Source organism: Acanthopagrus latus, chromosome 16, assembly GCF_904848185.1.
Source record: "Acanthopagrus latus isolate v.2019 chromosome 16, fAcaLat1.1, whole genome shotgun sequence".
In the NCBI taxonomy this organism is placed as follows: Eukaryota; Metazoa; Chordata; class Actinopteri; order Spariformes; family Sparidae; genus Acanthopagrus; species Acanthopagrus latus.
The window spans coordinates 2,314,675-2,340,898 of NC_051054.1; the positions used below are offsets into that span (position 1 = coordinate 2,314,675).

Here is a 26,224-nt window from a genome sequence, read left to right on the forward strand (position 1 = left end):
TAGCGTGACAGAAATCTCACGTCTGAACCTGATTTTATGCCGATTAGCATCACAAAGTTATAATTCCTCATCATTTTCCAGCCTGCTGACAGCAGAGAGAGACAATTCTGAATCTGAGTCCTAAAATACATGTTTAAATTTCAACTGCACTTTAAGTTAAAACTGCCTTCACTTTCAACTCCGATCATTCCAATTAAAAGTTGATGCCAATTAGAAGCTGACATTTATCTCATCGATTCTTTTTCGGTTGCACATCGAATGGCAGGATCAGAAACGGTCACCAGCTCCAACCTATTGAGATTCTTGGATGACAAGCAAAGGTCATCGAGCCGGACGAGCCGGGAAGAGACAACGGCCGCTGGAGTTTCTTGAGTTTGGCATCACGTCCTTTTCCATCTTAGATTTACGGAGCCAGATGTGATCAGAAGGTGGAGCTTGGAAGGGAAGAAGAACTTTTTGTGAAACTGAGGCGAAGACTTTTCGAAGGTTTGTTATTTCTATCAACATTTACTTGGTACGGCTGAGTTATTTCCTGAAACAACATCAGATCCGTTCGCTCCGTGTGCTCTGATCCTGCCGTGAGACTGAGAAGGAAAGTAAAAATATATTACTTTCCGAATCTTTTGTCCTTTTCCTTGTTGTTTTCCCTCAAATCCAAGCAACCAGGTCCAACAATGAACAGATCTACCGTCCCTTTGAAAACAAAACAATTCCACTGAGACGGTCAAATCCCTTTGTTTAGCACCCAGCACAGCTAGCTGCTGGTTGAGAGGATTAAGTTGCCGACTATGAACTGCAACATCTTCAGCTGGAGTCTGATGGATGTTTTTTTTGTTTGTTTGTTTCCCTCGACTGTTAACTTACTTTGACCCGTGTGTGTCCGACAGAAGGCGCGTTAACCTCTGACTCACATCTCTCCAGCCTCACATCGGCTCTTCGCTCACACTCTTAAATAATGGATTCAGTCGTGTAAACTACTCGAGGCTTCCACGATGGCTACCGTACACCTTTACTCTGCCGTACTCTCTTTATTCTGCCTTACTGAATATGATGGCGTATGTGTGTGTGCATGTTGTGGGATGAGCGCTGCAGGGCGAGCGGGGACAGAATCTGAATCTCTCCAGACCTGAAAAAACTTCTGACAAGAAAAAAAAAACCCCCACTGATCCGCCTGCTGTGAAGGAAAAGTCTTCCCATCGAGGGACGCCGTCACGCACACACACAAATATATATATATATATATATATATATATATATATATATTCACACTCTGGAGGATAAAACTACTCCTTTGCATGCAGATTTAGAAAACTGATATGATAAAAAGTACAGTATTCCATATTTTATTACTTGAGCTTTTTGCGGCGAAGCTGCTGTCGTTAATGGAATTCAGAACGGGCTTCAGTCAGACGCTCGCTGGTTAAGACTGCCGCGTGTGGTGCCGGGCCCGTGGGATTACATGTCACTGTGCTGAGTGGACTTTTATGTGAACTAAACTCTGTGTTATTTCCCCAAAGCCTTCTCGTCATCCCAGCATTATCCAAAGTGCATTCTGCCATCCCTGATTCATGCAGAGGAATGGAACACAAAAAAAAAAAACCTCTCTTCCTTCATTCAGCGACATCATCAACAAAAAGGAATAATAGTCAGAAGATTCTAGCGGCGTAAACCCGAGCGATGCATAGACACAAAGAGGATTCTAACAAAATGACCATTCGAGGGTTTACCGGACATCAAACAGAGGCCATGACATTTCTGTAATCAAAAATAGAAATTATCATAAGAAGCAAAAATCAATAATTGATATAAAAACGTACGAGAGAACTCCCTCCTCGTGTTGAGGGACGCTGCTTCATCACATCTGGGAGCCTTAGAGGACGAAGTGAGAGCAGAATCAAACTTCTATCATCTCACAGGCAAAGGAACAAAACAAACCTCCACCCCGTCCGACGTCTCTATTTCTAAATAATCCATGCACAATCCCTTTGCCAGTAAACCCTTTTAGTTATTCAGTGTTTATAGTGCTACCAGTATGCAAACCCTGAATGTCCACATAGTAAATTATCAATGAAAAATATTTATATGTACAGTGTAGCTCGATAAAATGTCAGTTCTCTTTAAATTCGATTTGCATGCAGTCAACTGCATAATATACAGGCAATAAGTACGTTCAGTCGTTTCTTTGGCAGGCCAGAATCCAGCTGGACATGCATAGAGAGGTATGTACAATCAAAAAAGAGAGAAAAGTCAGTGTGCAAATGTTAAAGAAGCCAGTTTGTTATCTCGGAGGAGTGAGACCAGTGGTGCAGCTGGATCTGGAAACGACTGTGACCTCGGACTGATAATTGTGATGACAGTCGCACAATGTGCCATGAGATCAGTGTTTGTTCGAGGACACTCTCTGCACCACTGGCTGAGCTCTCTTCAGAGCCCCTCGTCCTTCTCTGAGTCTGGAGAAACAGGCCTGGAGACGGTGAAAATGTCCTGACGTTGGATTTTGGTTTTGGGCGTGGTGGAGGCTGACGGCACCGCCGATGGCGGCGTGGACTTCTTGTCTGACAGCAGTTTAATAATTTCAGCTACCTGACTCTCCAGGGCGCCCAGGCGGCCTCCCAGACTCTGGATGTCCCCCCGGAGCTCCAGCCGGGTCTCGTGCAGCGCGGCCTGCAGGGCCTGCTCAGGGATGGGGCAGAAAGGGTGAGGCGACCCCGCTCCTCCGGGGAGAGGGCTGTGGAGGAGGGGGGTGACCGCTGCAGGGGTCCGCGCCTCCCCCGCCCGGTCGATCCGCAGCTCACTCTTGGTGATGCCGCTGTCGCAGGAGTCTGTCTTGCGGAGCGGATTGTTGCTCGACACCCCGCCCTCCTCCACATCCCCACTCCTCCCTGCTTCCTGACCTTTACCCTCCTGAGAGAGCATCTCCACAGAAACCGCCTTCACGTTGTTGTTCAGCCCCTCCTTCCTGGCCTCCACTGGAGCCATGTTGTTTTTCAGGCGCATCCAGCCGGTAGGTTTGACAGCCGGCTTCCCGAGCGCAGGGCTGGCGCTGACTTTGAGCCTGACAGCCTGCTCAGACCCCCCTCCAGTTGAGCTGGGCTGCAGCTCCATGATATCACAGTTGTTCTGCTTGGCGAGAGGATCGCAGGGATGGCTGTACGCCAGCGAGCTCTGCATGGGCGTGACCTGAGACACGGTCAGCACGCTGCTGCTGGGCGGAGCCCCGTTCTGCATGGAGGAGGGGGGGCGCTGCAGGCTGAGCGGCAGGGAGTGCTGCAGGCTGGAGTGACCCAGCTGGAGACTGTGGGGGTGCAGGTGCTGGTGGTGCTGCTCCACCTGCAGCTGGTTCTTCTCCAGGTCCACCTGAGAGGCGGCTGCCGCTCCCTGGTTGCGGAGCTCCTTCTGCTGCTTGAACTTCTGGAACAGCTTCCGGACGGGATGGTCCTGCGGGATGGTGATCTGCACCTCGTTCTTCGCCCGCTGCCTCTCCTCTTCCTCCTTCTTCACCTCACTGATCTTGCGGAAAATTATCTGCAGGGGAAACACACAGGAGAGAACAACATGGTGCTCATCAGAACACTTATCATCTCACACGAATACTATGAATAATAATTCTCTGTGTGGCGTTCCCGCAGTGCGCCGCGCATTAATCATCACAGATAAAGGCTTTTTTTTTACAACACTGAGAGAAAGAGGAAGATTTATCTTTATGGAAATGTGTCAGTCTGTCTCAACTTCTTCACTTCAGCACATTCACATGTCACATTCTCTCTCCAGTGCACTCAGGTACTGCAAAGCGTAGCAGCCTTCTGGAGATCCCTGTTAAATCATCTATCTGTGCTCCTACACCTCCCCTGTATTATTCAGCCTCAGCCTGGCGCCACTCTCTCCCAGCCCCTCTTACACACTAATTACATTGGGAATGACAGAAATCCCTGCCAGGCAGGCAGCCAGCCATCAAACTCCCGATTTAAGTGTTATTCTTGTTTTAAATGATAATGCTCCCAGTAGATGGCGAGCTGAGTGGATCTTTGAGTTAAAGATGGGAAGGAGGAGAGTCGCCCACCTCGCTGTCCATCCACCAAACTGACTGTCTTTAAACTCGCTGCTTTCATCTATCTGAACCTCCTGCTCATCCAACCTCGGCTGCTCGGAGCCTCCTGAGCCGAACCAAGCCAAGTCTGCTCTCAGCTAAAAGAGACGGCATGAGGGGGGGGAGAGGGAGACGCCCCGCCAATCATCTCAGACCTCCACAGCTACCTGAGAGGCATCACCTGGATGATTAACGCTTTCAATTAAATTAAGTATGAGGGTTTGATTTGAAGTTATTGAAAAGTTAGCTCCAGTGTGGTTTGTTTCTTTTTTTTTCTCTTTCTGAATGGAACAATGAGTCGACTGTCTGTGTGTGCGTCAGGACCAGAACCCGTCACGGCGGAGCAGATGATGCTGATGTGACGGGACCACAAACGACGAACCTCCATTTACCAACAATCACCTCGGATTAACTTCAGCAACTACAGCCCCTCTTCCTGTTACCATGTCAAGGACAACAATGCATCAGAAACGCAGGACAGAAGTGCAGCTCGCGGCGGAAAGTAACGCAGACACAATCACCACGAGTATCAGCACGTAGACGGGAAGTTCTGGAACGGTCCGGCGAAGCCATAGCTCTCAAGTATGTGTCCAGTCACTTACATGAGTCATTTCAGTGGACCTTCACTCAGCAGACAGACTTTTTTTTACAACAGCAAAGCATTTCTTCCATTATAGCACTTTAATATTCAAGCTATCTGAACAATGCAGAGCTGGAAAAGCTAAATCACTCGTTTGCTTTTCTGTGTTGGTGCCCAAAACATGGGCGAGCGGCTCAGCTGGCCAAGATCCACCTGTTAAATCACTGTAACATCCTGAGTTGGAGTCCAGACTTGTCACTTAGCTGTCAGCTATAACTCATCACTATCTTTGTCATGATTCTGTCCATCTTACTGGTAATAAGGATCATAAACTGGCCAGCAGACAGCTCGTCGTCCTCCTCGTAGAATGAGGTGACATTCACACGACAGAACCAGTGAGAGTAACTGACACCTGCACATACGAGCAGCCAACAGACACCTGAGCTTTATTTATCATATTCTCACTCTCAGAAACGTTGATTTATCATCCAGACACAGCCGGGCAGTAAACCCCAACATGTCTTCGGCTTTTCACAAAACTTTTTTAAACTTTTGACGCGACAATCTGGAACTTTTCCGTCACATCTCAACATGTTAATCAGCAATTAAAGTTTGCTTAGTTAGAGCAACAAATTGGGTTTTCACAAGTGTTGAAATGAAATGAGCTGCAGTAGAAAATGTCCTTCAGAGGGAAACTTCCTACTGCTATACTCTGAGTACATTTCAGAGCCTGTACTTTATCACTTTTTACGTGTAAGTATCTGCACTTCTACTAGAGGAAACTATGATATCGGAGGCTCGTCTGACTGCAAAACTCTTGATTTTTTCAAATATCATTTTCCATTTTTTCAAGTCTCAGTTTCGACAGTATCTCCCCACGGCATCGACGTCCCGGCAGTGTGTCCACCCTGGTGCTTGAACCGAGACGCTCCGGTTAAGATCTCCTGACACAATCAGCACGACGCCATGCTGCTGCTTTCTGTGATGAACCGATCCATCACTGTAAAGACTTTGGCTGCTGCTCAGATTGTTTAAAATATTATAGAAAATCAGCTGGCGTGGCAGGAACGGCTGCCAGTGCTTCGGTCTTTGAGCTCTGCGTACGTTGACCACGTGCTGCCGGATTGAGTGGCCTGACTAATTTCTCCAAATCAGCCTTATTTCTACTGACCCAATTATTCTGTCCTTCTGTCTGCTCGAGAGCCGGCGCTCTCACACGGCGCCTCATTCAGTCTGAAGTGGCTGCGACCACGACGCTGTGACACAGCCAGAAGTAATGCTTCTGAAGGGCTCTCTCGTCGGGAGAGAAGTCGTGAGAGGAGACGAAATGGATAAATGGCTCCTCAGGAGCTGCTCGACTGAACAGCTGTCAGACGCAGTGACACCGGGAGCGTCTGTGTAATCACCGCAGATATCATGAATAAGTGTTTTGTGAGATGTTCTGTGTAGCATTATAACACTGCGTTACACATCAAATGTAAGATGACATTAAACCTTTTTCAAAGGTTATGAAATCAGATTACGTGATGAGTTATTAAATATTTATTGTGAAATTTCTTATGTAAAAGTACAGGACTAAATGTTTTCTTCTTCTCCAGCAGTGAAACTACTCATATTTGATTTTTGAGTCATTTTCTCCTTTGAAAGGCTTTTAAAAAGTTGGATAACATCTATTATCCAGCAGTGGATTTGAGTGTAATTATTCTTTTATTTACATAAATGACACGTCTTTTCAAACCGTGCATGTTACCTTTGGTAGCTTTTGTGTTCGTCTGGGTGAAGTAACAAGAAATACGGACAAAATCAAAGCAACGTTGTGCATAAATAAGTCTTAAGTCTTATGGCGTGTTCCTGCAGAAAGCTGAACGCAGCTCCATTACAAACTCAGTCAATACAAAGACGTGCGTAGATGTGGATTTGTGAATAATGCCGCCACAATTATGCAAAATTGTGAAAGTCACATCATTCACTCATCACACATGTTGAACATATTCAACTTGAACTTCAGAGTGGTTTACTGGGAGGGGGAGAGCTCAGAGAATACTTCTTACATGGATTTATCTTCACTCCTGTTTATCAACCTGATGTCGACTGCTGACCGGAGCAGGAGGGGAAATGAACGTAACGTTACGGAGAGGAGAGAGAACCAGAGTGTCTGGTGAGTGCTGAGTTCAGTCAGACTTCAAACACAAGATGCAAACCCTTAAGAAGTCTCTTTACGGGTAGGATTTGTATTTTCTCTCTAAAATGAACTTGGACAAACAAGCTATTTAGCATTAAGCTCAGTGTTTTTCCTGGGAAAACTCCCCTCAGACGTCAACAGAAACAGTACAGTAAGGTAGATCCGTACTGGAGTTTCACCAAAAATCAACAAAACCAGAAAACTCACAGACAATTTGCAAAACACATTTACACAGTAGTATTAGCAGCAGTTATGTAACCAACACTGGCAGCCAGCTCAAACACACCTGCGTCCTCCAAGATTGTTAATGAAATACAGTCGCTGAGCAGCAAAAACACGAGTCACGTCTAAACGGTGGTTTGTCGAGAAAGACACCAGACGGCGAGTCTAGACTGTCGCTGAAGGTCACAGGCTGGAGTTCCTGGGAGTGAGCTATAATCATCAGCTTTATAGTAAAACAGATCTTGCTGTTACTGGTTGTGTATCACATTCCTCCAGTTTGTTGAACACTGTGGTGGTGACTGAACAGCCGATGTGCATTAAGTCAGTCAACCCACAGTCCTCAGAGCCACTGCAGCTCTCCTGAGAGCCCCACATGCAGATTTGACGCACATGCTAATGGGAAGAGAAATTAGCAAGCAGCGCCTGCAGGGGATTGTTCGACCCCCCGACGAGAAGAGGGTGAGAAATAACACAACAAATGAGTCGTCGCAGAGACACGAGAGAAGATCGATCATGTCAAGAAGCTTGACACAACTACCCGATGAATTAAACTCAGTGAAAGCCGACACACTTGATGTAACGTTGTCTTTAATGTATGGTAATAATGTCAGTTTGATATGTATCTCTCAGCGTGACATCCAGATATCAGTCTAGTTGTGGGAGAGGTGTAAAATCAGCATTTTATTCATTATAAAGAAAACGTCGGCACAACATCCAAGGAACTTAAAGAAGAACCGCTGAGTCACACTTTTGATGCTACCAGGTGAAATCAACCACCTAATGTAAAAAAATCCAGGATTTGAAATAAATGCTGGATTGCTTGGTTTCCTGTAATTGCAGCACAAGCAGGTGTGATTAGGAGACAGACGTGGGAGTTTGTTCCCTCCTGCTGAGTCGACTGGTGAACCTGATCAGAGGCAGTTTGATTGGAACTGGAGACGAGATCGGTTCTTTCCTGTCGTCTCACTTTGTCAGTTTACAGGAATCCACTCAAAGACCTGCAAAACAGCTCACTGGAAACAATAACTGTTCTGTACGTAGATGAGTGCGACTTTTAGTTCTTGGCTTATTCTAAATAATTGTACTTGTGAAATGTGAATAATAAATGAACTTGTGACTGCAGAGGTGAGTCGACTGTGACTGATTATCATGGCACGGATCCACTTTGTCCTCCGCTTCACATCCGGAGCCAAACGAACGCATAAATCTGATCAAACATTTCCAGAGAGGTGGAAGTGAGTTACAATCACCTCATTATCATTTTGTTGTTGTTGTTGTTACGCTGCGATCAGAGTGAAGCCAGTATCGCTTTTGAAGAAACACAGAAATATGTCCAGTAGTTTTAAGGCTTATTATTAGACAACAAACATGCTGGACTGGAGTCAGACGAGTTTGTTGTTGGATGACTTTATTTGTTTTGCATGTTAAAGTTGAGCCCTGTTTCGAGATGTTTTGCTGCATTCGGGCACCGTGTTTCTGAGGCTGACAGGACTTTCACCTGAGAGACTGCTGGCTGTTGTTTCCCGCATGACTGCACAAGTCAACGCTGACGTATTTTTTACTTGAGCTAGATTCACTGGCAGAGCCGGCCAGCTTTGGAGGAGACAGTCGAGACGCAGCTGGACCTTCTGGAGGAATAAACATCTGGATCAACATCAGATTCTGCTCTGATCCAGAGATTTATCTTCACTCCTGTTTATCAACCTGACTGCAGCAGTGATTTGCAGAGGTGACCTCCATTGTCGGTAGCTGTGGGGAACATCCAATCACTTAACCTGCATTAAGCTATAGGGGTGAAGATGCAGTAAATCTTACGAACCAGCGTAGTTGACTTGTCAGCAGCTACTAAAAGTGGTGGCATCTCGTTAAAGAAGAAACATGAAACATTCAGCCTGATCAGTTATACAACAAGACAAGTGACTGAATCAAGGTTCAACTCCTAACAGATGAAGCCTGCACACACTGTGAGCACAGAGGCGCTCTAAACATCGTGGCACCACAAATCTATTTTTATCCCCGACTTCAAAGCTCTCGTGATACAGAGAGCTCAAATATAAACTGGATCTCAGCGTCGATAAAGCTCCAACCCCCAGAGCGAGAGCACCAGCTCGAGACAGAACAAACGCAACATCATGTTTGGGAGCTGCCCGGACGCACGTAACGCCCCTTTAAATATTCAAGAGCAGAGCTGGAGCAGAAGGAGGGTGTCGGGGTTTATTTAGGGCTGCACGAGGAGGCGCTGGTCGGGCTGAGTAATGTCTTCATTTCAGCCGGGCCGTGATATTCTGACTGCAGGGGAGGAGGAAATAGAAAACATTACACACTGTAAATCTAAGAGGGGAGAACGTGAGGAGAGGAAATATTATGTAATAAGTACAACTGCAGACAGACAGTGTGTGATATATGGTGCCACGTATATGTACAGTGTATCTGATAATGTTATGCATGCTGGTGATTTGTTTCTCTGTTATTGCTGACACTGCAAACCTTGCTTTGGTAATGTTGCATTTTCTGCAAATAAATCTAGAGATGGAAAGACAATACAGACACCATCCAAAAAGAAAAAAAGAGAGACAGAGAGGGAGAAAATGATGAAAAAAAGTGATACGAGTAGAGTACAGGAGAGAAAATACGCAGAAATAACAAGAACTGCAGAAGGAGAAAGACAGAAAATATATGTCGGAGTAAAAACTGGCCTGAGGACATAAAAACTCACTGAAATACTGAAAGAGGAAAAACAGCGTGACCATAAAAACTGCGTATTGTGATGAATATGACCGCAGAGAGAACAGAATAAACTGGAGGTGCTCAGAAATGAAACCTGAGCAGGATTACGAGGCCGAGAGACGGAGGAAATAAAAAAAGAGAGAAAGAAGAGAGAAAGTCAGCGGTGGTCAAGTACGTAAGAAAAAGGGGGTAAAAAGAGAATAAATTACTTTAATATTAGATGATTCTGATCTGCAAAATGTACGTCCAAAGTAGATTATCAGGAAATAATGTGTCTTTTATCTAGGAAAGCAGAAAATAAGGGTGTGTCCAAAACTTAACTTTAGTTTTTTCTTGTTTTAACAGTAACCACAACCTTTTACCGACCGTAGCTAACGATGTGAAATGGTCACAGTTTGGTCGAGTTTAGGCGTCAAAACTACTTGCTTAGGTTTAGGGAAAGATCAGGTTTGAGTTAAAATATGTAATTTAATTTTCCTTTCAGACGATATCTGCAGTATTTTCACAGTGGAGCGAATGTGTTTGAGTACAGACTGGCCTGAAGAAACAGACGGAAACAAACGGCATGATGAATGGATGAGGAGAAACAAACCAGACGAGAGAGAGAGAGGAGAAGAAATCAGTGTATATGACGCTGGATATGACCAGACCCTCGTTATCTACCCAAACTCAATAATTTCCTGCAAAGAATTGTGGGTCGTGATCACACCTAGTGGTTTTCTCTGCGAGCACTTTTCACGTTGATGTTTCCTCAGCTGGCGTCGCTCTCCTCCATCACCCTCACTGTACCGCCGAGGAGGAAATCAGCCTGATGGTTTGTGGTTTTATGCAGAGCTGCCGGCGGTCACACGGCGCTCTGCCTCGCTCATTCATCACCGTAATCGTCCAGCAGGAAGCGTGTGTGTGTGTGTGTGTGTGTGTGTGTGTGTGTGTGTGTGTGTGGATGTGGTGAGAGGGAGCATCAGGAATGACAGAGGAGCCCATTATAGAGGAGCGTGACTTGTTTGTGTAACAGGTCACATTCAGATAAACCAGCGAACGCAGCACGGACCAGCGGAGCGCAGAAAACATACAGACGGTAACTCGGCGGAGGTTTCAGACGGGGAGGCAGCTGGGACGGAAATAACATTTTGAACTTGTATTCAAGAAGAATATATTTAAGATCAAAGACTGACAAAGACCGAGGATTACCATCGTGTTTCCACCGGTTCCTATTAAGTCGCAGCAGGTTTCTGTGGTTTCTCTTGCCAGCGTTACAATCAAACACAAAGTAAAAATCAATGCTTTTGAAAATCAAGTGTGTCCTCTTTAAGAAATAAATGAAAAAAGAAGTGAATCTAATAATATATTGACTGAACTTCAGCCCTTAATCAGCAGAAATGAAATGACACCATCACAGAAAAGCTCAGAGATCCATGAAGGCTGAGGACTCGACTGTGGAGGTCACACTGGGTCCCGAAAAACTTTAGATTGGAAGCTGGAACTGAACCAGACGAACTGAGTGACGGTCTCCTACAGCTCAGAGTTATTACACGCTTCTGAATACAGAAAAATCGATAAGGAGAAACTTTTAAATGAACTCCTTTGATGAATTCTATATTTACTCTCATTTCTCTCATTTCTTTGGCTCTTTAGTATCGTAACAAATGAGTTATTGAGTTTAAAACCTGCAGTGTGACCCTGCTTGGGCGGGTTTTAAACACAGTAAATAACATGAAGCAAAGTATCATCTTAAACATCACCTTTGCAACGCTACGCTGTTAAGTTAAAACTCAAGGCTGTTTTGACTGGAAGAGTTTAAAAATTAAAGCAAAGAAAAGTTGACTTTTCCCTTTCCTTTCTTCAAGAGCTTTCTTCAGGAACTGGTGGAGACCAAAAACAGAGTTTAAAGAGAGAACTTAATGTGCATTGGCTGTGTCGGCTTTGTGGAGATAATCAACAAGCTTTTAATTACAACTTCACCTTATTTAGTTACTGCAGGTTTAAATACAGAAGGAATAAACCAAAGACATGTTTAACCTCCACATGCTTCTCATGTTTAACAGACGCTTTTCTACTTCAGTTACTAGTCAAAGTGTTGCTGCAGTGCATGCTGGGTGCACACCTACACCACTTAGCTGTAACAGAGGCCAGGTGTGTGTTCATCTATTTTTCCTCTCAGGCTCATTATGGCAGAGATGTGAATCACAAGCCGTGTTAATTCAACTTACTCTGCAGGATCTGATGTAAACAGAATTTATATGATTACCATCAGTGTGGCTGTGTGGCGCCAGCGCCAGCTCAGCACGCTGAAACACATCCAAACGCTCTGCAGCTGCCAACCTGCAGCCCGTCAAACAGTGTAAATTATACAAAGTACTCCGAGTAATAAAACATGATCGGACCGCGGCGGAGATGGCTTTGCTTTCATTCTGCATTAGCTGCAGCAATGCAATCATAAAACTTGGAGAAAAAACAAAAAAGCGCTGCAGCAGCAGGCCCGCGTCACTTTCGCGGGCCTGGGCAGCAGAAATCGTGACGTAAGGGTAAAACATCTAGTGACGCAACCAGGAAATGCTCCAAAGGCTCGACCGTCCAATTTAACAACGGCTGACGAGGTTAACAAGGTCTCTGAAGGACTCGCCTTCGAAGACTTGGAGACACAGCGACTAACAGGGCTGATTATAAATTGGATTTGAGCGTCAGGTGTGAGGTAAGAAAAAGACACCACAGTATCATCACATCTTGATTTTATCTTTATCATATCATGGGAGGAATCTTTACAGTATTTATCAAGTTTGAAACTTAGAATCATCATTTTGAGATTTTAAATTCTCTTAATTACGTTTATTTTGTATCATATTTACACCAAAATGAAGCATACCCTGCTCGATTGTTTGTTTCACTCTAAATGGGGCCATAATTTACTAACTGAATGCGTTAAAGAAGTCTTAAAACTCATTAGGAAGCTGTGAGAAGTAGGATCATTTTCTCATGAGCTTACATACGAGTAGACTTCCCCCGCTGGACAATATCGATATTTAAGAGTCAACGGGTATGACAAGCAACAAAAGGTCCCAGGCAGGAATCACGAGGCTGCTTCCATTAATCTTCATCGACAACACAAGCAGCAGAGCCAGTGAAGCCGCTCTGACGCCTCCGTCGGTCACGTGACCACACTGTGGCGTTTCCCTCGAGACCGCTGCAGGTGTCACCATGATGGGTGGCAGTCGAGCAAATACCTCAGCGTCGGCGTTTGGGTGGGAAGTTTAATCCTGAGTGCTGGAGGAGAATCGTGTGTGTGCATGTGTGCGAGTGTGTGTGTGCTCAAACCTGAAGCTGATTAAATTATTTCTGTCGAGTTGTAGTTCTTTGTCACACACACACACAGACACACAGACACACAGACACACAGACACACAGACACACACACACACACACACACACACACACACACACAGCAGCAGTCAGAGTGATGGATGGACGCTCGCTTGGCTCCAACAACAATAGCTGGACTGAATTAAAGCCCCTGAACTGGACGGCAGGCTCGCGTGCGCTGGATCTGACTATTGATGGCGATCCCACATGAATGAGAGAATGAAATAACAATAAGAGCGAGCGAGAGGCGGCGAGCGGCGGTGAGGGAGGACCCGCGCCGTTCATGGCAGACGTGGAAGGAGCTCGTATCACAGCGCTTCTAAAAATAGAAACAGTGAGAGAGAACGAGAGGGAGGGAGGGAGAGAAAGCACCGGGCACGAAACAAGACTGTGAGAGGAGATAAAATATACAGAGAGGAGAGAGGAGAGCCTTAGATCAGCTCATTCTGAGGCACTCCAATCTGTCTAATGACTGTGAGGTAAACAAACACACCGTCATGTCTCCATCGCTTCACATGTCACTGAATAACAATCACGTCCTGCAGACTGAAGCTAACTGTGACTCAACTGATTCACAGTATATGTGTGTTTTTGTTCCCTGCAAAGGAAGGTGGAGCCCCACAATGTGACCGTGCAGATGGATTTATGTCACACACACACACACACACACACACACACACACACACACACAGTCTTACAGTATACTGTGTTATGCATGTGGTGTGTGCACATGTAGGTTGTTGTTTTCACTCAGTCTCTTGGCCCCATGGCACATCACTAACAGGCCTGAGGGACTGACGGGGAGCTGAGGTGTCCCCAGGTAATCCTGTCCATCATCTCCCTCACACACACACACACACACACACACACACACACACACACACACACACACACACACACACACACACACACACACACACACAGATAGTGTCAACAGATACACACAGTCACACACACTGTATGTAAATGAAAACGTGTGTTTGTGGGTGTATTTCCTGCGTGAGAGGATGAGCAGCGATGTCATAGAAAAAAATTACAGCATTTTTACGATACATCACAGTTTTCCCGTCCTTTCTTGACAGTTATCAGCCACACCGTTTGGCAAATAACTTAATTATGAGTTCAAATGTAAAAACTTGAAGTCGGTGCTGAAATGCTGCCTGGTTGTGATGGTAATGGGGAACGCCCAGTGGGAACAGTGGGACTCTCACTGGGGCGCTGTGGTTCTGATGGTTTGGGTCTGTACAGGCTCGGTGGCGTGTTGTTGTTCTCATTTTTGGGGATTCGTCTTTTGCGCTTTAGCGTGCACAACAATGTTATTACTATTCAAAGAAACTAAACTGGATTCCAAGTGGTATTATTGTCGGTGCTGCTGTTCCAACAACAACTAAAACTTTTCCTTTTCCTCATAGAAACAACCTCGAATGTAACAGGACACATCGTTAGTTTGCTCCCTCATTCAGTCACTAATGGAGACAGGAAAGCAGATAAAATGGTGCCAGGCTGCCAGCCTGACCGGATCGCCAGTCAACCTTCATTTTTCCTGGGAGATTTCATGCTCGCTGGCAGACAGAGCAGCACAGTGAAAGTGAAATTTATAGGGAACCAAACAAAACGCAGATGTTGCCAATTTTAAACAGCATTTACTTCATAATGACTCGTTACGTTAAAAAAAAGCTTGTTTAACTAGTTCAAATGAAATCGGAGGAGGACCATCGTTACATCTCAGGAGCTGCAGCCGGAGGATTTTTAAAAAATGTTTTACTGGGTCTATATTTAATTTGTTAATCAGTTAATTGTTCTGGGAGTAAACCCACACACACTTTACCACTGCAGCGTTACACAAAGCCTGCGTACAGACCAACATGTGGACTCAGCAGCGTCCGCCTCCTTCACCAGCGTGTTAGTTTTCCTGCAACGAGTCCACAGAGAAAATCCTCCCTCGTCTTCCGTTAATGCCGCTCCGACTTCTCTCCGCAGAGACAAACACGGGGGGAAGAAATGGGTTACTGTCTCCTCTCAACTCCAGCGATTCATTATTTACCAGACGGGGGCAGAGAGAAGAAGAAAATGAGACTGTGCACGGATGACTTGTTCTCCTCTCTGCTGCACCTCGGCCCTAATGCTGCTGCCGACTCCCCGCGGTCGACCGGGCCATGCACACACACACACACACACACACACACACACACACACACACACACACACACACACACAGTCGCACAACGACACTCCCCTATAGACACACATATACGACTCCGATACGCCTCAAAGCTCGCATTCACTTAGACACAATGGAGCACTTACGCAGGTACTGAAGCTTATATACTGTCCGGGTCTAGTTCCTGAGTTCAGTCCATCAATCCCTTTATTGGAGTTTATTTAAATGAATGTTTTTATTTTTTCCTGATATAAAAATATTGAATTAAATGTGAGATTACTAAAGTGCAGATTCTTCATCTTTCGTGAGGGTGAAACCTGAAAACTCCTGCTGTATTTTAGGAACATGAAGCTCGACAGTCACCGTGCAATCAGCTGGATTCTTGATATCAAGCGATCTCAGGAATCTTTCTTTCTTACGGGTCTTCAGCCTTACACACCTGAGGGCTGAACAACAGTGGCTCAACCGATCGGCGTCCTGTGAGGAGCTGCTGGAGTGCTGAGTGTCTTCTGTGTACCAGCGTCGTTGCTACGTTCCTCTTACGTTATATTCATTCAGCTGATGTAGATTTATTCATGCATTTCTTCTTTTTTCCTCTGGGCTTATTTGCTCCACGGGTTTACTTGATAACGTGCATGTTAATTTATCGTCGCTGTTATTTTTCTCGCTTTGTTTTTCTTCCTTTTGTGTTTTTAATATTGTTGAAAAGGAGCTGTGGTGGGACGAGGAGATCCAGGGAGGGGAAACTTTTGTTGTCTTTTAAAGTGCTTGAGGAACAAAACATGAATAAAATATTTGAGAAAAAACAGTTTAGGGAATAATGTCGCCGGATTTATATCGTTATAAACTGAATGCACTTGGATTTTGGGCTGTTGGTCGACCAAATGAAACATATGAAGCGGTGTGTGCGTGACTGCACACACAGCGGGTCCTTCATCTCTTCGGGACACACTCCTGCGCTCAAACACTGGAGTTTTATTCATTATTAAAAACTCGATCTCCTCAGAAACACTTGACACAGAGAACGAGTCTAGAGAAGGGAAAGAGGTAACAGAATGTATTATACTGATAAATGAATATATCAAATCTCACTGCAGCATAAAGGGAAAGTTCTGAGTGCTAAACAGACTGAAAATACACAAGTAGAATAAACACTCTGATCGGGTCGAGACTCGTTCAGTTTCAAACGTGTCCGCAGCTTCTTCAGACGCTCCTTCTCTTTGTGCTGCAGATGATCGACGCTCACAGCATCACGTTTGGAGTAAAAAGGAAAAATCTGTCAGTCAGTAAAGCCCACAAGCTCGTGTCTCTGCCCCTCTGAGGTAGAGATGTGAGAGGAGTAAAATAGTGAGAGCTGACAGGATTTGACAGGGATCAAACGATGACGAGGTCGTGGCTGTTTTCTTTTTCTTGAGAAGATCTTTTGATTCATTTCAAGTTCACAAGTGAGCGACTACAAAACTCACGAGAAAGCGGCTGGAAATCTTTTGTTGCTATCGTGTCGCTCCTCGTTCTCTGTGCTACCAATATGAAAAACATATATAGATACAGATATATATGCTGCCTGCAATCACGGAAGTTTCCACTCCTCAACAACCGACGCTCGAATTCTTGCCAGCATGCTTTTACAAAAAAACTTGTCGTTGCTGTGGTTCTTCTGACTTCTGAAAAAGATCTGAAAATCTGTGAATTCTATTTTTATTTCCGTTTTGTTTGCGGAGACAGAATCAGGTACTTTATAGGAACAACAGAATCTTTTCCTGAACCTAACCACGTGTTTTTGTGCCTAAACTCAACCGGAAAACTTCTCAGGATCTAAGAAAGATTTCTCATCCAACCACTTCATCTTCTGGCGTCGTGGGGCTGCTGATGTGGCTCTCAGTTTAATTTACTGTATTGCTGTGGAGGGGTTCACCTACAGTCGTGCACAGAGGTCACATCTGACCGCGATGGACCGACAGAGACGAGAGGAGCTCCAAGTCACTTTGGAGCGCAGCACTAATGACTGCGATCACGTGAGCGGGTGTAACTGTTTCCACAGCCGGCGGACATCTTGCTCTGTGAGCTCGGCTTCGGCCCGCAGCGTTTGTTCAACCTTCTTTTACGATAAGCCAGTTAGCTCGCGGCTACGTTTTACATTCCTATTTTTAGCCTCGGAAAGTTGGGACTAACCCCGCTGCCTAATGAGGCTTCACCCTACTTCAGATTGTATCTCAGTGAAGTGAGAGCCACAGACTACACCACCCGCAGGCCTTGGATTTATATAATGTCCCAGAATGCCTTTAGCCCGGGGCTACGTGTAATAGAGAAACAAGTTTGCTGAACCAAATCTGATACATACATTCTGATATCAGTTTCTGTCATTGTGCAAATAATGTCAAGACCACTGTGAGGACCACACAAGTGCTCGGAGTGAAAGGACTTGAAGTGTTGTGAAGTTGAAGGAGATACTTGTAGAAGAGTCTGCAGCCTGAGAGCTCACAGATGGCCTCCGAGTGCATGCGGAAGAAAAATCCTGAAATATACTCTGCATAGCTCGACGAGCAGAAATAGCGCCGAGTGTTTTCGGTTCGCGGTGAAGACGATGCTTTTTTAAGATCACACGATTGTTGTTGCTATTTCTGTGTATGAGATCTTTATTAGATTTTATTTATTAGCATGAGGGAGTGAGAGCAGAAACAGCTTCCTCTCAGCTGTCAGTTAATTATCACGTTAACTTTGTTGTGAAGCGATGATGGATGGAGCTGGTCAACAACCTGTTATGAAGATCTTCTGATTACAACATCATCAGCATCATCAGCATCATCATCATCAGCTGAGCGTGAGAGAAACGGGCACACAGATGAAATATTACTCAGATATTTCAAGTAGCATCATAACGGAAAACGTCCACCACGTCAGTTAGCTGACAAACATGCAGTGGTTTGGAGGGGTGAAAGAAAAGTGATGAAGCTTGAGGATGAATCATTCTGCATTGTTTTCTGAACATTTATACTTCTGCATTTTACTTATTTCTGTTATTTTTTGTTCTTCAGTTGTCACTGGACTGCAGGAAGCAGTGACTGAATCTCAGATTTTTCAGGTGTGGGACCCCCAGAGACGGCTTTGATGGAAAATCCTCCTGAACCCAACACGAACATCAGCACAGCGTCTTTGATGAAATGTAAAGATTCAACATCTCAGATATTATAATGGAGTAAAATGTGCAGTAGTATTTCTGTCTTTCTGTCGTGCAGTGAACGGACGAGCAGAAAGTGCTTTTAAAAAATATTCCTTTAACCGTTACCAACACTCACAACCTCACACACGCAAGTGAATCTGCTTCAGTGCACAGAAGGAAGTGTGAGTGTAAGCACACGCGCACACACACACACACACACACACACACACACACACGCGTGCCTTTATTGTCCGTCACATGAATAATCCAATAGCGGGCTGGCTGGTAAAAAGCCTGGCGGTCTGCAGGCTCTACCCCTGAAATCTGTCCCTCCCAGCACACAAGCTGTCTCAAAACCCGGAGCAGCATGTGAAGCCTCCCAGCAGACGCCTTCCACCGCCCCTCCTCATCCCAAAAAAACACAATTACCAGCTCTGTTTATGTTTATTTACGCCTCTAAAACTCTGCAGAACAAGGACGAAGACACCGAAGATGAAAACAGGCAGGTTTCCTCGACTCCTCCAGGTCTGTTTGTCTGTGAAATCAGAATCAGTTCAGTTGCAGAGTATGAAAATATTGAGGTTTTGAGGCAAGGATGAACTGACGACTGAGGGTCCAAACACACAGAAGTGTGTTTTTATATAATAACCTGAAACATTAATATAAAAGGCGACATAAAGCCAAGAACATGAGAACATGTGAGGAACATAAAGATCAGACTCCTCTGTTGGAACATCAGTGTTTCTGTTCATGTTGCTGAGACATAAATATGTAAGAAAAAGCACATTGAAAGTAAAATGAGTTTGTTTTCATGGATTCTGCTGCTAGTTGTGTCTTTGTTTTCTTGTAAGATGGAAACGTTTTGAGATTTTTGCCCTCAGGAGGATTCCCATCATGTTTCGGGTGATGGTGTTACCATGGCAGCCTGGCCATAGACTTCATTTGTTTTATTTCCTTTTTCATTTTGTTCAGATTTTAGCAACTTTGCTGCGTGAAAGTTTCCACTGCATGCAAACAAACAAACACTTCCTGTTTGAAGGTAACAAAAGGTCGTAGAGACGATTATCAGTGGAAGATTCTGATAATACAAGTTTCTTTATGTTTCTGAGCTGATTTACGGATGTTTATGCAGCATGTTCATTATCTGGAAGGTTTAAATCTCGCAGCTTCGGGCAAAAATTTGTACGATGTCTTCACGGTCAGATTGGAATCAGACAGCAACATCATGCCTCCAGTTGTCGCAGACGTGGGGGGCATAAAAATATCTCTTCAGCTGTTAAATGCTCCACGTTGATGTTCACCAGCTAACAAACTCTGAGCTAAAAGAGGCTAAAATGTGACGGGTTTGTTAAACTCACACCACGTCCCTGAACCAGACACATTTGTGCACTTTAACTGAACTTAGTGAACAAAGTGATTCAGGCTGTGATGAATAATCATTAGCGTCTCCTGCAGAAATGAGCGGGGAAGTTTTCTACTAACAAAGAGAAAGCTGCAGCTTTGGGACTAAAGGATAACAAGTCCTGCAGACACACTTAAGCAACAAGAGGGAAACAGCAGATCTGCAGTTTTTTTCCTGAAGGTAATAGATCTCTTTAAGACAGCTGAAGAGGCGTTAACGGCCTTGGGGAAGGTGTAAAAAGAAGAGCCACTCTTTACAGAGTACTTACATAATAGGAGCTCTGGTGACTGGAGGTTTGTGTAGTACGACTGCCGCTGCACACGTCGACTCCTGCTGTGCTGCTGCATCGCTTCATTTTCTGTGTTTACCTCCAACACAGACACTAATGTGACGCTTGTGGAGGTGAGGACTCCGTCTGTTCACCTCCTGATGCAGGAGACTTAAAGTTACAGTGAGCAGAAATGAGAGGAGGAATTCAAACTTTAGTGTGTGTCCAGCTAATCCAGAAACAGCTGGACACACAAAACTTCTTCCCCTGCAGGAGCAACACTGGCTAGTTGAAGTTAAAGCAGCTGTTAATGAATAAAGTATCGATGTCTGTTAGTTCAGCCGATCTGGACAGCTCTACTGACGACGACCGGAGCTGATTAAGTTTGGCTGTCAAGACAGTTTTGATCCTTCGAGTCCGTTAACAGCTGTCGGTTTAAAAGATTTCTGGGAAATCAAGTCTTTTCGACACTGAGAAACTGTTTTGCTCACTGGGACCACTTACGCCCGAAAAGGTTCCTGATGCAGCTCCTAAATGAATGAATGGTCACCGAAGGCCGACAGAAAAGGAAGTGAAGAGAGCCGAACGTTTTCTGACGGATAGATTGTGATGTTTTCTTAGTTTATTTGACTGTGACACCAGTTTCCACAGGAGCAGACGATCTGTAATTCAGGATCCACCACTGATGTTTTAAGGACTAGAAAATGGTTTATATATATCAGGCTGCTAAAAGCATCCAGAGTGGAGCAGCAACAGTCTGAATATCACCAAATATTTATCGTCTGGCTTTGCTTTCCAGCCTTTTTATTTACATCCTGTCATGTTCTGTGAGATTTCACCTGCAGTCTGAAAGGCTGAAAGTCTAAACTGAACCTTTGTGACCTGCTACAGTTTACAGTGCAATCGACAAAGACTTTTATTTTGAAAGAGAGGAAGAAAAAGCATCTCATCAACTTGTGCATATTTATACGCTTTGGTCATTTCTCACAAAGAAAAGCTGAGCCGGTATAAAGAATACAATACATTTACAAATGACACACCTGCACTGGACTATTGTTCTGGTCTTTGTCCAGTGTGTTCGTGTCACGCTGAAAAATGTTTTTGCCCTTTTTACCAAATTATAAATCAGCAAAAATGCGGCAAAAAACAGACAAAACAGTATCAGAGTCACCTTTGAACGCTCTCTCTGGACACAATATATCAAAACAGCATCGACACCAACGCAGCGGTGAAGAGCTTCACAATCACCTCGTGGCATTATAGTTAAAAGCTTCACGAGTGGAAATGAGTCATGTGCTGCGCAAGAAACACGACTGAACCGTTCGCTAAATGCAGCAAAACTGATCTTGGTCTGTCTCTTTGGATTTGCAGATTTGCTTATTCTTTCTAAAAGATTTTACCTACAGTGCAAGTTAAAGGGATAGGTCGGGTTTTTATAAAGTGGGGTTGTTCGATGCACTTTCCATAGTTAGTGTATAACCTACAGACGGCCGCCACAGAAGCAACCTCGCACTTTATTGTCACAGTTACCGGCAGCCTGGAGAGTAGAGAATAAAATCACTAGCAGATGATCATCGTATCTCGTATAGATTAACATAAGCAGATGTCAAAGGAACATATCAGGCAACCCTCCTCTATCTTTTTAAAGTGATTAAAGTTGATGTGCTTGAGCCCATCAGGGGTGAAAAGACATTATAGGAACATCTGCAGGAGCTGAAAGAGAAGCAGCCGACGTGCTGTTTGTATGATCGGTAAATGCATTTCAGCAGAGAGTCAGAGCGAGCGAGCGAGCGAGCGAGCGAGCGAGCGAGCGAGCTGCAGAGAGAAAGCAAAGTGCTGATGCAGGCAGATTGCTGGACAGACATTATCACACGAGTGACAGGGCGAGTTAAGGCTGACACACATTCTGCTCTTGTCTCAGAGTCCCACAGGCCACGTCCGAGCGCCTGCTACAACTTGTTTGTCTTCATCACGGCGGCGCTCCAGCAGCTGTCACGCATCCCGGGAACCAAAAGAAGCTCCGAGGAGGAGGAGGAGGAGGAGGAGGAGGAGGAGGAGGAGGAGGAGGAGGAGCTCGGCCCACATCGCTATTTCTGTTCAGTGTTTTCATGAAGGTACCGGCGGGTCACATTCCTGCTGCACACAGCAGAAAACACAACAGTGTCCATCTCGACAATTAACTCTAGTTTATAGAGAGATCGGCTTGTTGTCAGCAGGGCGACGCTCGTGTTGACAAGACAACAGCTCGTATCGCATCGTGACGCCGGTTTTACTTTTTAAATTATTCTAAAACTTCACTTAGCAGATTTATATGTAACCTGCCGCTGTGTAAACTCAATCACAGAGCATCCTGCTCTTTCCACCTAATTACTGTTTACCAGGACACATCTTTTAATTAAACCCAAAGTTGATGAAGACAGTCACTCACGTATCAGTCAGGCAGAAGTAAAAAACTCCACAAGGTCTGGAAAACACAAAAATAGAGCCAGAGTTTCCACACTGGACACTCTGCTCACCTCGTCTCTGCAGCTTCTCCTCCAGTATTTTCACATCTAATGATCTGGATAAGAACTTCATTTAGCCTGACCAGAGAACAGAGACAAACAAAGACGACGTATTCTGTTTTTCCTCTGGAGTTAGAATTAAATGTGTTTCGTGATGATAAAATCACCATTTCTGCAGGTGGAGTCTGGTGGCTTTTGTGAGCAGCTGTTTGGAGTTCACACAGAGGTTTTATCTTAATAAGGAACCTTTTCAAAATGTTCTCGGACACAAAGAATAACAATTTTAAGTGGACGCACTTTAATGATGCACAATCGCGCTCAGAGATTAAAGTGCAGCTCGTTTTACAGCTCACGACTGGTTACAGCACTCAGTAACGCACCAATTTAAAAATTGTTGTCTCACTTCGACGAAAGTAAACCTGGGAAAAACGGTCCAGACTGAAAGATGCCAAAGTTACCGTTCAGAAGACATGCGGTAAAAGTACAGCGGGATGGATCGACACGCAGCCATCACGTCCGTCAGGCCTGGACAGATGTCTGCAGCCTGATTCATTCCATCAGCCAACATCAATCAATGAGTTTTTATTTCAGTTAATATCCACTGTTTCTCAGCAGGATGGCGCCAGGCTCCGATCAATATCCATTCTGAATCTGTTTGCATGACGACACACACACACACACACACCTGATCGCTGATATTCACCAGGTACATTCAGAATATGCACATTTCACAATGCAGCCACACGCAGACGTGGATGAGAGGCCATCAATAAATTACAGTCTGTAAACTATGAACTTAAAACAAACACCGGATGAAAAGCTGCCGCTGGCAGCGAGGAGGCTGCCTGCTAGGACGGCGGTGAGAACCGGCTAAAGGGCACGGGACATAATGAGGCGACCGGCGTCGCATGTATAATTTATTGCGTTTGAGACACGCTGAGAAAAAAACCTACTGAGCCGAGAGAATATGAAGTATGAAAAACAAGCTCGGGACAACAACAGCAGACTCGTTATGAGAAAAGAAGAAGAGGTGTGAAAGAGAAAAGAGAGAAACGTCTGTACCTTTAAATCCTCATCTAGCTTCTCCTCAATCCCTGATTTTCCTCTTAGATTTCCCATCAGACACCTGAGTTCTGTCTAATAAAATCTGCTCTCTCTCATTCTCTCATAAAAACATTCTCAGGTGACTGACAGCTGCGGCGCCTCCAGGCCTGGACGTTCGTTTACATCTCCTGGTTTAATAATCAGCTCAAAAAAAACCATGTACAACTGTGCAGGAAAAGATCAGGTTCAAGAAGTCTGCGGACAGAAAACATCTACGACCACCGAGGTGAAGTTCAGTCAGGAAGAACGAGCAGCAATTTTGGATGAACTCATTAAATATCCATCCAACAAACCAAGAACATCTTACCCTTTTGCGCAGGTTGCAGGTGAGGATGAGGTTTCGGGAGAAGGAGTTGGCGAAGGCCGTGTAAAACTCCAGCACCTTCAGCAGGGCTTCCCTCTTGATGACGTGGAGGTCGCAGTACGTTAGCGCTCTGACGTTAGCACAAGCGTGCGCCAGCGTGGTTTCTTTCCAGAAGACGTCACCGAACACGTCACCTTTACCTGAGGACGGACAGGAAGAGGAGGAGGATCAGAGCTTGACAGAGCAGAGAGAAGAGTTTTAATTATTGATACTTCCATTGTTGAACATCAGAGAAGGCGACACCTCGGCTGAAACTAATCAGGAAGTTGAGTCTTGAAGAATTTATGAGGAATTCTGCCAGAGATGAGGTGACAGCGAATGAAATAGCTTTGGGTTTTGGACTGTTGGTCAGATAAAACAAGAACATTTTAAAGGCGGAACATGATGATAGATTCACAGTTTTCTGTTTCATTACTGTGTGAGGCAGCTGGATTTGTGTTCTCACGAGTCCATGTCACCAGGATTGAAGCTACATGTGCTGGTGTCGTAACCACAGCGGTCGGACCGATCGGCCTCTTCTGAACCGACCAGCAAGAGAAGCAACTGTCAGATAACAGCTCCTCAAGAGGCTCATTTAGCTGCTAAAGCACCATAAACATTGTCGAAAGAAGAGCAAATGACAAAACGTGATGGAAAACATGTTTTCACTCGTCTGTCAGCTGACTCCAGTGAGCGTTTGATTTACCAGCTGGCTCCGCGGTGTGAAAGTGCCTGACCTTTTCCAAACAGCTTCAAAAGGACAACTTCCCAGATGGTTCAGTTTAACAAACCATCTGGCAGCTCAGAATAGTTATTTCAAACGAATGAATAAAACAAATAACTGGCAGCTTAATTGAAAATCGAAATAGCTAGTTGAAGCCCTGTAAGTGTCAACTATAAGACATAAAGTGTAAGAATAGTTTTGGAGATATAAAGCTCTGCATCCGCGGCACAGCAGCAGATTATTCCCAGACTGCGTTCATCATCACTGCAAACGACCAACCGGCCATCTATAGACGGCATAATTGCAGGTTGTCTGATTTGGAAAGTGAACAATAAAATCTCCCGGCGCAGCTCCACTGATTCGGCCATCAGACGAGATGTTTCAGGTGCTGTTAGATGAAATGATGAGCACTTCACACAAGTTGGACCTCTGCAGAGCTGCCTCGGATTTGAAGGGTCGACTGTGTGAATAATGGAGCCGATCTGTCAAACCGTGAAGTTGTTGAGATGGCAGAGTTAAAGAGACGACCTCCCATCATATTGATTATCAATTCAATGTGTGAACTGTTGGAATATGAGGATAAAAGGCTGGACGGGAGGAAGCTCATGCAACATTAATGATTTACAGGATGGTGCATACGTCGACTGTAAATCATTAAAAATAAACCATCTCCGCGTGAACCGCTCACTTCCTCTCTGTTCTTCTTCCCTTAGCAACACCATACCTGAGCCCAGTCCCTAGCAACCAGAGGTGCTGACAGAACCGCCATCAGGTCTGATATCAAGCGGAGAGTAACAACAGGTACATGAGTTTCAGATCCGACATGATCCGAGCGGAATGGAAGTGAGGAAACATGGCAGAGACAAGGGGGAAGAAAACTGCTTGGTAAAGGTGACGCTTCAGCCTCCGCTGTTAATTAATGCTCAGATGAAAAAGGCTGAAAGAAAGTGGTGTAACTGAGAACAAAAGGCAGGTAGAGCCATTAAAAAATCTGCATTAAGAGGTCGATTGTCCTCCGACTGGATTAATCCATCTCGTTTAGCTGCTGGAGGTTTGGCAGGACTTTTTTTGGAGAGCTGTCAGTCACAGCGAACACCGCTGCGAGGTGGAAAAAAAAGATCAGGAGAACATAAAAAAGCTTCTCATCACAAAACCCAACTGATACTTTAAAGTTGTGTCGCAGTGGAGCGGTTCTTCATGTCGATCAAACAGTGTGGGCAGAAACACGCAGAGTCTTTATTCTGAGTTCAGTTAATGACGTCTGACTCTTTTCATCATCCGTCTGAACGAGATGACTTGGAGTGCTCGTGACCGCAGAGTTCAACTTCTGTTAACTCTTTGCACTCCTGTAACTGAGAATGTTAATATGTAAAGCATCATCACACACATGCACGATCGTGATT

At 44.9% G+C, this 26,224-nt stretch overlaps 1 protein-coding gene across 10 annotated transcripts in view; it reads right to left on the reverse strand.

The window, feature by feature from the left end:
* Positions 1-1,369: 1,369 nt before the first annotated feature.
* LOC119034352 (potassium voltage-gated channel subfamily H member 5-like) overlaps positions 1,370-26,224 on the reverse strand; it is a 138,784-nt gene continuing 113,929 nt past the window's right edge. For 6 of the 10 annotated variants that reach the window (XM_037125275.1, XM_037125273.1, XM_037125276.1 and 3 more), the window contains 2 exons: positions 24,062-24,258; positions 1,370-3,525 (listed from right to left, as the gene is read on the reverse strand). In XM_037125275.1, the coding sequence (XP_036981170.1) occupies positions 2,425-3,525; positions 24,062-24,258 (1,298 nt within the window). In that variant the 3' untranslated portion in view covers positions 1,370-2,424. Of the gene's footprint in view, positions 3,526-18,908; positions 19,012-20,074; positions 20,318-24,061; positions 24,259-26,224 lie in introns of those variants that run through there. The other 4 variants (XR_005079545.1, XR_005079546.1, XM_037125278.1 and 1 more) reach the window with 4 other exon arrangements.